A 13,901-nucleotide genomic window follows, 5' to 3' on the forward strand; every position below is an offset into this window, starting at 1 on the left:
CAATAGACGAGCAAAATACATATTCTAAATATAATAAATCTAATAAAGACAGAACACAGTTATACAAGAAAGTATTTATTGATGTGGTATCAATACAATCAGGAACTGTAGATTTAGCATAAACAGACAAAACATTTTCAATCAGAGTGCATTTATACCCAAATTCTATTACATACAGTGCATGTAATAGCCATTCACGAAGGAAAAAAAATAGCATGATATATAGTACATTACACAAAAAAAGGAAAACAATGTACACAATGGTAATCCTTCACAAGCAATGCTAGTGCTTACTAATTCTAAATGCACTGTACTCATCATTGCTGTAAAATACCGGTTATACTTTCCAGACTCCGGTGGTCAGTGTGGATATTCCTGTTAACTTAGAATCACAAATGTATAAATATACCTTCATTAATTTCATGTGCAAATGGGAATGGCCCCTTTCATTTATCTCAATACTAGAACAAACAATTAATATCCCTTAAAAACCGAAGCACATTTTCCCCCGTTCTGAAAAGCAAAAGCAGATAGCAGTTGTCAATAAAAAAGAGTACATTGTATCTGACAAACAGGGTTTATTTTTTATTTATTATTATTATTATTATTATTATATATATTTTTTTCTCTTGCACACTTGCGGCATAGTGTGCAACAATGTGATGATGCAATGCGTTCAGTCTCGACAGAAATACAAACACTAGAAAAAATGGCAACACGAAGATTTTATGTGCCATGTTATATTTGGAAAGAGGAGACAAAAATATAGAAATGTCATACACAACAAGAACAAGCCTTGCATTGTCTAGGAGACACACAGCAATTATAATTTACAAAACTTTGTGTTAATTGTGTATGGTGTTTGAGGGCAGGGAGCCAGTGAGAGTGCAATAATCACATAAGAATACTGTCTTTAAGGCATGGGTTGTTTCACAAACTAAGCTGGTATCGACTTGCTTTCAAGGGCACTTAGGGTTGTTTTCTGATTTATTTAAAATCATATTTCTATTTATTTACACAGTCAATTATCTAATTACACAGGGATAGTATTTGGAAAATAATCAGTAATCATGTTTTAATTGAGAATACAGTCCTGTGTGCAGGTATGGCACTAATTTAAGTCTACCTGAAAGAGTCGATGTTCCTGTTACCATTGCAGATTTGGTTTCATGCAATCAGTGTAGACTGCTGAAACTGTGTTACTTTGAGCCAAAGTTAGGTATATTTGCTATAAATTATACGTTTTCCTACATTCATCAAGTAACCAGAAATATAATGCATTATTTAAATGCTATTTAAATTCACCTTTTCAAGGTCAGGACACACACCTGTAATTGTATAAAGTGACCTTGAAACAGAATGTCAAACAGGGGGTTGAGTATATTGTTCTCAAGTAGGCATAGATTATATGTCATGACTGTTATGCCCACTATATCAGAAGACCCAGGCACTTGGCTTAGAGTCAGTTAAAAAATGTCTCCATTTCTGCTGTTTCCAGGTCTGGCAACCACTGACTTCAAAGAGAGAGACTAGCCTTTAACAGACAGAGCGCACAGACGTCGGCCAGAATTAAACAACCAAGGATTACAATATACTGACCATTTTAGGCATAACTAAGGTTCTGCCTCATTACAACAACTGGGTTCATTTATTTATCTAGTTATTTATTTACCTGTTTGTTTTTTTGTTTGCTGTTTTAAGCAAACAAGATAAGGCTTCATATCAAGCTTTAAAACCATGTCTCAGCACTTTTCTCTAAAGAATCTCATGCTAGAAGGCAATGCACAGAATATTAAGACATATTTTTTGAAGGTCCACAAGAAGCTCCCAAATTAGAATAGACAGGCTAGGTTGCAATGAGTGGAATTTTAGACACCTTTTGCATAATTAAAGTAAAATCCAAATTTATTCAACAAAAGCTTTTATGGTGCTAATTGACAATTCTTATATATTAACATAATTTGCATGAATTTCTGGATGATATCATCACTGTTTATTTTGTTTTCTGCAGCTTTTGTTATCTCTGTACCAGAAGTAGGCCAAATGAAATTTATTTGAACCACTACACTCACTGTTCTTTGGTCCAAAGACAAAACAAGAGGTAAGCAATTAAGTAATAGACCCTCTGAGCCTGAAGCAGTCCTGATCTCTTTTACATATGCAAACTCATACATCAATATCATTTGGTTTCGCAATAGCAAACCTACACTTCTATCTCTTCCACCTGATACTCCATGCATTACCACCGTATTCTATACTCTCAATGGACAAGAAAGATCCTTTATATCAGCAATCCTTTACTCTAATCCCATTGGGCAACACCTGGGCCAAACCAGCCCACTGGACCCAGGCATGTGCAAATGCAAGAATTTGGGTGAAAGGAAACAGTGGGTTTGAATATTGGATGTGATTTGCTGTGTGATTTCCCCATCATGGAACAGTTCATCATTAAGCTTGCTGAGGCATCGGGTGTGAGGGAGTTTGTGTATGTGTGTGTGTCTGCATGTGCGTGTGAGTATGTCTGGGGTTCTGGATACAGACCAACAAAAAACAGTTGTGACTGCACATCACATTGAATTGATTATGAAGTGTCGTTTTTTCAGTGTCCCCACAGACCTGGTTATTCATAGACCATTCATAATCTCACAGTTATCATTTTCTGCCAATGGAGCAAACATCACATAGATAACCCTAGGTCGGTTTATGTGAGGACCCTATTCACGTGGTTCTCTCGTTACTCATCATTGTTTGCTTTCTTTGATACATAGCTGTGGTAAATAGAACAGTTACATTGTTTTATGTTTAAAGTTTGAGGACGTGTATCCATATTGAAATTATATTCAGTTGTTTTGTGCACCAGAATTGTAAACTGCTGATACACACATCTAAAGAAACTTATGATTAAACATTGAGTATCCTTCCCGCTGGAAAAAAAAATTTAAAGATACAAACCAGGATGTTGATATAATTTTCCTGAGATGCAAAAATCTTAATTTTGCCTTATAAAATGTATTTTCAGGCTTCTGATTTGCCAGATTTGTGGAAATGGTTAGGGTGACACAGGACCAGTCTTTTAAGTGAATATAGATAGAAGATATATCCTTAAGGCATACAATATAATGCATGAAATTATTTTTGCTTGACTTCTCTTCCAAAACATGGATTGATTTTAGACTTCATAAACACCAGTCATGCTTATTAGTACCAAGCTATATAAGGTTTAGATTTCCCCTTTTTTCCACAAAACCTTTTGTTATTTCATAATTATTTGATGTTGGCTATGTCACCCACAGGATAGTATTCAATGTGTGACCCACTGACGAAAAAAAGAGGGTGTTTTTCAACTGCACTGTTATGCAGCTAAGGAAATGTACTCCAAGTGATTATTGTATGTAATTGAATAAAACCTGCAGCTTTGATATAGTGTATGTGTATCTTTGATAATCATTACTTGAATGGTTGCAAAGGTGTCACGAGGAACAAATCAGAACGGCCTCTCTCACTTCAGATTTGATCCAAATACATGAAGCTCACACTTTCAATCCATGAACTGTCCCTTACTTGTTAATTTATTAATGTTTCAGTCATGTTACGGATCATATATATATATATATATTCCTAACAATATATTGTTATCAGTGAAACGTCAGAAACAGGGTCCTAAAACAGCTTGATTACATTGTACAAATAATGGTGTAGGCTCTGTTGTTGGTTTTGTGGTCATAATTTTTGTAAAAAGAGGGATAAAGTGTTGAATTCATCAACATCAAGTACAATACAGTATTCAGAACCATCAACATCCAGCATTATCACAATGCCGTCAGCATACTTATCGTGGAATCAGGCAATTAGCACCGTATTGAACATCTTGAATACCCAGTAAAGACACCCAGACTTTTAAAAGTACTGTTTGGCAAAAAAAAAAAAGTATATGTAAAGATATATGGATTAATACTCTGAAGATAACTCTCCAATTATGCTTGGTTTGATTCAGCTGTAATAATTAATGTAGAAGGGACTGCAACCAATTAAAAGGCTGGCAACCCCAGGGTTTGGCTGTGTGGTTTCCTTGGTGTGAAATGTTTGGTTGGGTGTGCAGTCATACAGGGTAAATTTAACAATGATCACTTGCAAATTAAGGTACTCAATAGTCTGATTCCACAAAACAAAAAACATCAATAATGTCAAAACAGCAAAATAATAACAACAATTATAATAATAATCATAACAACAATAATAACAACAATAATAATAATATTGGCTAAAATTAAAACCAATAATTAAAACGAAAATTTGAAAGAGGGAAAGAAATGCAGACACAGTATGAAGTATCCTTCTAATTTTGACTTTCTTCCTATCTTTCATTCACAAGTCTTTTTTTGTTGCGTGTATTTTATGGCTGCTGATGGAGCGGAGGTTTGGGGTTTGGTTTGGGGATTGGGTGGGGGTGGTGGAGGGTGGGGAGGGGTGTAAGAACGGTGGCGTTATGTGGGGCAGAGCAGAAACCCTGAGAAGGAGGAATGAATGTATTCAGTGGAGTAGAGCCCATTCGCTTGGTCAGAGGGCATCTGCACCCACACCTTGTCATTCTCTTTGAGCTCCAGCACTGCACTGCCTGATGCCTGGTCCATGTAGCCCTTCTTGTACTCATCATAGGTGTATGTGGCAGGCACATTGTTCTTGTAGAGCGCCACCCACAGGCTGGTTCCCTTTACGTGCACATGGTAGGCAAAATAGTAGACGCCAGACAGAGGGCTGGTGAAGATACCAGTGGTGGGATTGTAGGCATTCTGCCCATTGTACAGGGTCCTGTCGAATTTGATAGGCATGCCTGATGGAGGGAAGGGTGTGGTGAGGATGGCCGTGAAGGCTGGAGCCACAGATGCTGAGAGATGTTCCCGCCCAAACTGTGGCTTTCCATTCTTCCCATCTGGAATTCCCTCCCCTCCAAGGTTGGATTCCTGCGGCCCGGATACCCTGGTCTCCCCATTTTTGCTTGCACCAGGTAGGCCTGGGGGCCCCGGAGGGCCAGGGGGGCCAGCCATGCCATTGAGCCCAGCTGGACCTGGCTTTCCTGGAGGCCCCTGTGGCCCTGGGGCCCCGTGTTCACCACTCTTTCCCATCCCTGGTAGCCCTGGCAGGCCAGAGTCCCCCTTCAGGCCAGGAATGCCCTGGGGCCCCATGGGACCTGAGGGTCCTTGCAGGCCAGGAATTCCTGACTGACCCCGAGGCCCAGGAGCCCCAGTGAAACCTGATTCTCCTTTAAGCCCAGGTGCACCAATCAGACCTGGGTTCCCAGGCAGGCCAATATGGCCAGATTCTCCTTTAGGGCCTGGCTTTCCTGAAGCCCCATTTGGACCAGGAAGACCCCTCTCACCTGGGTTGCCAGGCTTACCTGGTAGTCCACCTGGACCCTGATCTCCTCTGATCCCTGGAAGACCTGGGGGGCCCGTAAGACCACCTTCTCCCTTTAGACCAGGTAGCCCATGCTTTCCTGGGAGCCCCATAGGGCCCTGAATACCTGGTGGTCCTGGAAGTCCATCCAGACCTGTGTCACCTGGCTGTCCTTCCATTCCTGGTACCCCCTTCTCCCCAGGGCCACCTGACAACCCTGGGAGGCCACGGTCTCCTTTCTGCCCAATTAATCCAGGCTTTCCATAGCCAGGGCTCCCTGGGAACCCTGGCATACCCCTCAATCCTGGCTCTCCCTTCGGTCCCTGGGGACCTAGAACCCCAGGCAAGCCATCTGATCCAGGTTTTCCTATTCCATTTAGCCCTGGCTGGCCCTGTAATCCTGGGGCCCCAGGTTCTCCTGGTCCGCCTTGTAATCCTGGAACCCCTTGATCACCCTTATGCCCACCTGGCCCAGGCAACCCGTTCAGGCCTGGTTTCCCCACACCCTGTAGGCCTGGAGCTCCAGGAAGACCTCTAGTACCAGGGGCCCCCCTAATACCTGGTGGGCCTGTTTTGCCATTGCCATTCTCCCCCTTCAACCCGCGATCGCCAGGCACTCCGGGGCCACCTTTCTGTCCAGGCTCCCCACGAGATCCTGGGACACCCCTTCCTCCTGGAAGCCCTGGCTTGCCATTCAGAGACAGACCAGCAGGCCCCGGGAGCCCAGGCTGGCCAGGTAACCCCCTTAGTCCAGGCTCCCCTCTTTGACCAGCCTCGCCAATTGCCCCAGCTGTGCCCTTTAGCCCTGGTTTTCCCGGAAGACCAGGTAAACCTGGCTTCCCAATTCCAGAGAATCCTGGGGGCCCCTGGGGGCCTGGCTGGCCATTGAGTCCTGGTTTTCCAAGCCCTGGTTTTCCTGGGAGGCCTGGGGGACCAGACGGGCCCCTGGGGCCAGGCTTTCCTTGTGGGCCAGGCTCTCCTTTTACCTCCATCATTGGTGGAACATCTGCAAGAGAAAAGCACAGAACACCACATCATCAATGAACCATCACTGAACCCATTTCTGAATGATATTGCAGTAATGTATTTCAAACAGTTTTATTTTGACATTCAACATTTAAAAAAAGCAAAAGCCCAGGGTAGCTTCACATGGTGGCTTGAACAGAAATGGTTTTATATATGGAGTTTGCACTGGAAGGCTGGACCCGGGTATCCCCTCTTATAACAGATAAAGGCATGTCCTCCACAAAATTACTTTCAAGGCTTGTGTGTGGATGCCAAACAGATGACTTCAAATTCTCATATTACTTCACTCAGGTGGGGGTGAACAGGAAGCTCAGCAGGACAATGTTCAACCTTAGCGGTATGTGAATAATGACAACAATGACATCTGCTTAGGAGCTTATGTCAGCTGCCAAAGTAATCTTCTGGACTGCCCTACCCAGGATGTGTGCACTACAAATGCATATAAATCTACTGTACACAAATCCAGGACAAGGACCTTCATGCTTAAGGTCCTTGTCCTTTCATGAAAGAACAATTACAATATATCACAATTCATATAGCAATTGCAATTTTTTCCTCTCCCACACAACAACACAAATTAACAATATACCTATACAATAGAATACAATTTCAAAGAATGTTGTGTTTTTCTTGTATGGAAAACCCTTACCTTGTACCACACCCTACACCAGCTTGTGCTATCAGTGCCTTTTCATGGGCTTTTCAGAAGAAACTGGCAATGTATTTTTGGGTAGGTACCTTTACTTATCCATCACAAGACATTCCCCCTAATTTACTTGGAACTATGGAGTGAAAACTGGAGAATACTTTATACTGATGTTAAAAGAATGATCGGCATAACATTCCACTGAAAAGAAGATGGCAGGTTTCAATCTTTAATTTCCCGGAGAATATGCTCTGAATGAGGAATGGCGAATTGGCAGAGCTTGGGACTCAATGCTCTACAGATGTCTGGGAATGTTTCAGGCTTACCTGGTCCTTTCACATTCTGTGCCTGATACAGGAGACGGACCACAGCATATGTAGGAGATATAGTCCTTTTGGGAGGTCTTGAGGAACTATTAAAACCCCAACTCCAACATGTTACAGATATTTCTTCAATGAAGCTGTGTTTTGAAAATGAACGCGAACATGCTTGGACATGTAAATTGCATGTCAGTGTTTGAGTCCTTTGCTCTTGGACCAGATTTGTTTCTAAACCATGCTGTAAAGTATGATTGGAATGTGATAATCCCACACGTGTACATTCATTGCACTTGAGCAATTTTCCTCAGTCATGCAGGCATATGTCAGGAATGCAACACTGACTATGTTGTGGTTTGTGTAGCATACCAACGGAGAATAGATTAATTCAGGTGGATTAACCTGGACCCCATAGGCATCTGTCTTGTTTGTAATAAGTATATGCTATAATTAATTTAAGAAGGGAACATTTTGTTCACGGTTATGAAACCATCTTGTGTTCGGTGATAACAAGAGGTTAAATGGGAGATTAAACATCCACTGCTCACTTTATTATTTTCAAGCAGTTTCATGTGAGGTTGCTAGAACACTCAGTGCTACACAACCAGGTTTCACCCATGCTATCTGAAATGCATTGCTTTCTGAAGATATCAAAAACCATGGGTATGAATAGGCCTTACAAATGGAATACCTTTCACAACATTTACTCAAATGATTAAATAAAATTAGTAGAGTCAGTTTCACTGTTATGAATTGTGAAATGCTTCAGGCACTTCATAGATATGCTGCATGGCTGGGCTGGGCTGATTTAACAATGAAGGCAATGAAGGTATTCCATGTATCCCATGCAAGTGTAATGAATGCATCTTGTGATAAAACCTCTCTCTTGTTATCTCAGGCTACTATTACCACATCGTATTACAAGGACTCTCACTTTGCGCTTCAGCTTACAACCCCCGATGAGTCATCATCATCAACAACATATGTCTGTCTGCAAAGTTTTATCATGCCATTGTGAAGAAATTGTCCCCTCTGAAATATACTGTGAAGCCAAATTGTCCCCATGTGCCATATGTAGGGCAGAACAACCAATCACCTTTACTTTTCGCTTAATAAAAAATATATATACACATATTAGAGCAAATATTTTTAATCCAGAAAGAATATACATGTCTTTGCTATGACTATAGACCATCAGTACAGTTCTAGGACATTCCAGGACACTCCTGCATGGCTAACAGTCTACTTGCTATTGATATGTGCCCATATAAATTATACTGCTTCAGTTAATCAAAAAAATGCTTCGGTGAAAAACATTATTTTCTGTTAAAACACAGATTTGTTACCAACTCTTGATGAAGTTTGTCCAGCCACTTACATATGATAAGTGGGCTGCCATAATACAAAAGTAAAATCAAACCCATCATTCTCGCACAAATGCAACTATACAAAATCCATATGTTTCAACATGCCCTGAAAAAAAGGGCAGCCTGTAGGGTAGTGGTTAAGGTAAATGACTGGGACAGGCAAGGTCGGTGGTTCAAATCCTAGTGTAGCATAGCCGTTGGGCCCTTGAGCAAGACTCTTAACCCTGCATTGCTCCAAGGGAGGATTGTCGCTCTGGATAAGAGCAAATGGCAATAAGGTAATGCAATGTAAAAATATACAAATAAGTCCTGTCACCTTTTACGACTGATGATGTTAAAGTGTCTATCAGTAATTAAGTTTCTGTTTTGGTGGATTTAGCGCCATCTGTGGTCAGTGGTACTCCCAAAAGTCTGTTCTCCCACTCCAAATACCTTTTGAAATGAAGTAATTTAATAGGAGCGCATGAAGTGCTATTTTTTTCTTGGGAGATAAAATCCAGTATAGCTCAGCTGACAATTTTTACACAATGGGGCTGACTAATGCAGTTCATTGATATAATTAAATCACAAAGGTATAAAATGACTCCAATCATATTTTGTCTTTAATGCAGCTTTATATCCTATAATGAAACACTGTCAATACATTTTAGTAGCTTTGAATAGCTTGGGTAATCCAACAGTATCATAAGCAAGGTGAGAACAACATAATCCATTCCCTGCGTCTGTCTTGCATAATATTATCTTGATTGGGTAAACTAGACTATTTGTGCTGATTAAATTAATTGTTTTATTTCAGGGTCGGGCATTGCAGAGATGAGCTACAAGGACAAGTTGCATGTGTGTGAGGAGAAGCAGTATGTTTTTTCATGAGGGAATGGGCACTAGTGAAGGGGGTGGTTAGTGGGTTTCCGCTGTGAGAGAAGGATCATGGAAAGTGTGGTGGAATGGTCACGAGCACAGAGTAAAATGTGGAAGCAACAAAGAGAGTAAGGGCAGACAAGGGAACTGTGAGGAAAGAACCTGATAGAGCTGGTATATTGGGGAAAGAACAACATAAATAATAAATCTGGATAGAATAAGGTATTTTACATTCATACACCTATCTCACATTTCTTGGTAGGCAAACCGGAAGGGGGAATAACAGTCTTCCAGTATCTTGATTTTGCTTAGTTCATCACAGAAAATGAGTTCAGAGCACAAAATTGTGGTTTACAAGCACTGAAGAACAAAGCTTACATTGTTTTTCATTGCTCTATTTCCAAGAGGAAACAACCCTATTTGTCCTTTAATTCGTTCCAACGAACACCAAAGAAAGCTGTGGCTAAGGGCTATTAGTGGAGATTAAGCAGGAGAGGGACTTTTAGTGAAAAAAGGCAGGCAGCAGCGCTGTTGTGCAATAGTAGTTCGCTGCTAGTATCAGAATCGTGTATAAATGGTTGATTATGTCTCTTAGGCTCAAGAACTGTTAATGATACGGCATTTTTCCATTTCAATTAGTGTGGTTGAGTGAACACTAGTTAGATTTAAATTAACCAGACTGAAACAAATTCAAAATACAAAGCCATTGTTCGTCTATAGACCCTATGTGTACATATAAATGATACATTTTGGTCTCATCTGACCACAGCACCTTCGTTCAATCATAATTTAGATGACCTAATGAGACCAAATGAGAATGAAATTGGTCAGAAACGGTATTGGCATGTTTGACATCCAAACCGAGATGCATATTTTGGTTTAATGTATTTTTTTATTAAACTAATGTATGATTTTGATTGGTTTCATTGAAACATTATTGAAGTATAGTGATTTCCCCAGCAAAGTGCACATCAGTGTATGCTACTGCAGGCAGAAGTCACATTTCTGGATGACTTCATCATGCTTGCACCAATGTAGTTTGATAGCCCAGAGGATGAAGTAATTTATTGCCAATAAGATCAATAAGAATTTGCATTGTTATTTTTATCGAAGGGTAATTTGATTTATACAGATACCTATTCCTGAGTCCTGTATGTGGTATTGCTACACACCGCAATATTTTGAGCTACATTGATAATTCTATTGATTAATTGTTTAAGTTATATTGATGTTAATATTCTAAAATCATGGTTCAGTGGCATCAGGATTTAATTGGTCTCTTAACTCCTGATTTCATTTGCTCTAATTCTTTATATGTCTCACTGATACTAAAGTGTATAAGGCATTGCCTAATCGATAGCCTCTATTTGCCGCTATTTTTAAAACAGCATACATATAAAGGAGAAATTACACAAACACATTGATTGCTACAATATTGCTGCAAAAATACCATTTTGAGGGACAGTATGAAATACGTTCTTTTTTAACATGACAAATGAAGAATTGAGGCTTTGAATGATGAGATTAGTGTCAAGGCATTTAGGCTTCTGTATTGAGACACTTTTCCTATGTGAAATTTGTAACTGGAGCAAACAAAAATGTTTAAATAAGCTGAAATTTCTGAAGCAGGTTTGTGAGGAATGATGAAACGATGTGTTGACATTATGGAGACAGTACAGCGCCATCAGTGAGACTGATATCCGTGTCATAGACATTCCTGTCTGGAGGTAGAATGTGTATTTGGCCCACAGTAAGTTCCTTAGTCACAGGTTAATTATAGAGAAATATGACTGATGAATATCGATAGTACCTATCTGCCCCCCACTCACATGTGCCTACTTCATACTGTAACTCCTACCGTAAAAGAGCATGAGAGGATGATCATTGATTTCTTTTTCATATCCTTGAACCCAATGGAACATATGACCTCACCTAAACTATTAGCATAGCACGGGTAGTGCAGCATAACTGGTTTCCAAAATTGTAATGACAGAGCAGCTGAGGTGAAGAGGGAACGACTTTTCACTAACTAAACTGGGTTGTAATTAGTTGGAGCACAGGACCGAGAAGCAGAAGGCGTCCTTTGCTCAACTGGATGATGATGATGATGATGATGATGAAGGCAGGACCTCAGGAGGAACTGGGTGGCTTTCCAGCGAACCAAGTAATGTCATTGGAGGTCAACTTGATCTGGATGTAAAATGCAACTTGTGTCTTCCTGTTCTGTGATTCACAGTAGTTCTAGATCCACCACCATGACCACATGAGGCCCAGGGCATTTTTCAGTATGTCAAGCGATCATCAGCCATGATATGAGAGGCATCAGTCAATGTAGCCTGAATTACGGGGATGACCTGCAAACACTATGGCAGAACAGTGTGTGCCATGGTAAGTGGCCACTGAACTCACTGTTCTGAACAGGCATCAAAATTTAAAAGCTAGATGTGAATTTAATCTAAAAATGATACATTCATATATATTGCCTTTGATGGTTTTGTTTTCCTTTAATAAGGTCTAAGAAATACATTGACAGCAATTTAGTACAGCTTGTAAAAATATGTGAAAATGTAATGTTGTATTTAGACCAGTAGATGGAGCTCAAGCCATGGAAATGTGACTTGTAATACACCACACGCTGGTAATTTTAGCTTAGCATCATGCATTGGTGAACACAAACAGTTATGAATGCCACAGAAAATAACATTTCCTTTTGAAAATTAAATCTAAAATGCCAGTCCAAGGTGAAGGTGAAGGAGAAAGCCATCTGTATCCCAGGACTTTGGATTGCCGTATATCAAAAGACATAGTCCAGACTTGAAACAGCAATGTCTAGGCTGTATAGACCATAATTATAAGTGTCTTTAGTGACTAAACCACTCTGAATCCATGCGTGCCTATCTTCCAAGGTATGTGAATTTGAGAGAAATTGATAACGCACACGCACATACACTGACCAGCGTATATAACATTAACTAAAGGCTCCTGTATGCTGAGAAGAACAATATCAGTAAAGTTATGTGGCTACAGAGGGCAATCCAGACTTTATCGACAGTACTGGACAGACATCAAAGGAGAATGGGGCTTTTATTTTGCTCCACAAGAAAAAAACCTTTTAAAAATGTCTCCCTCTTTAGAGGCTTTTTGCAATTCGGAGATGCTTTAGTGAGGCTGCTGGGTCACTCCTGCTAAGGCACATTTGTGCTTGGATGGCCACAGTCCATGATAAAATCGCTACTGTCAACTGCGGCTGGTAGTCCCTTATACCCATATATAATGGCAGTTGTGTTGGCATTAGATCCCCGTCTCATCACTCTCTAATGACACCTGAAGGCCGCTTCGATGGCCCGTGAACAGTCTTCCTCCGACTCATGTCTGTGTCAGCTTGGCTTGAAGGCTGTGAAAGTGCTTATCTGCACTCACCTGCATTGGCTGCTGCACTTGCAGCTTGAGTGCAGCTGCATATGATTGCACGTTCCAATCTTTGGAGTAAATTGGGGGAGAGCAAAGCATAAGAAAGAGATGCATTGATCTTAAACCCATTCCCTAGAGTAAGCTATGACCAGCTTGAAATACCAGCTAATAGCTGTTTTAAAACATAGCTTGTGCTGGTCAAACCATGTTGAGTGTTAAACTGATCAACCAGCTACCCGCTGTTTCAAAACCTTGTGTTTTTTTCAGCAGGCTTTCACATGTAGTCTGAGCTCCAAGTATTTGTCATTCCCATGATTCACCTCAGAAGCAATGGTCAATGATGCTCTCATCAAGCAAACCCCAAAGCAGTCTTCCAGCTGCAATTTCAGTGTGCGTCACACCTTTGTGTTCCTCTTTGTACCTTGGGAGCCATGTTACTTCCACAAAAGCTTCCAACAAATCAACACTGCACCACTTTGTTCTGGCTTACTTCAAAGGCCAATCTTTGCCTGCTGGAGTTCTGCCTGTATCACTCTGTGTTGGCCGAGTTTTGGTCCTGCTCTCCTTTCCTTTCCACATGCTGTGTGTCTCTCCGGTGTCATACTTTCTTTCTTTTCTCGGCAAATGAGAAAAAAAACACGTCTGTCTTTCGTTGCTCAGCGTCTGTCACATCATCGCTGAGGCCTGCTCTTCTCCCAGGTTCCCTGTTTGATATTTCCTGTTGCCACCGCATCTGGATAACGGTTCCTGGACATCTGTCTGCAGAGGATCCCAGTTTCCCGTGTGTCATCTGACTGTTTCCAGCAGTCTTTGCCATACCGAGAGACCGCCTTGACTCAGATATTTCACTGAGAATGTTAATATTGAGTGAATGTTTGTTTA

At 40.9% G+C, this 13,901-nt stretch overlaps 1 protein-coding gene across 1 annotated transcript in view; it reads right to left on the bottom strand.

Annotated features, from left to right (window-relative positions):
- Positions 1-59: 59 nt before the first annotated feature.
- Positions 60-13,901, bottom strand: part of col8a2 (collagen, type VIII, alpha 2) — a 56,258-nt gene continuing 42,416 nt past the window's right edge. Inside the window, exon 3 of the mRNA XM_061256247.1 lies at positions 60-6,400. Coding sequence (XP_061112231.1) covers positions 4,485-6,400 — 1,916 coding nt within the window. The 3' untranslated portion in view covers positions 60-4,484. The remainder of the gene's footprint in view (positions 6,401-13,901) is intronic.

Source organism: Conger conger, chromosome 9 (genome assembly GCF_963514075.1).
Source record: "Conger conger chromosome 9, fConCon1.1, whole genome shotgun sequence".
Taxonomy (NCBI): domain Eukaryota; kingdom Metazoa; phylum Chordata; class Actinopteri; order Anguilliformes; family Congridae; genus Conger; species Conger conger.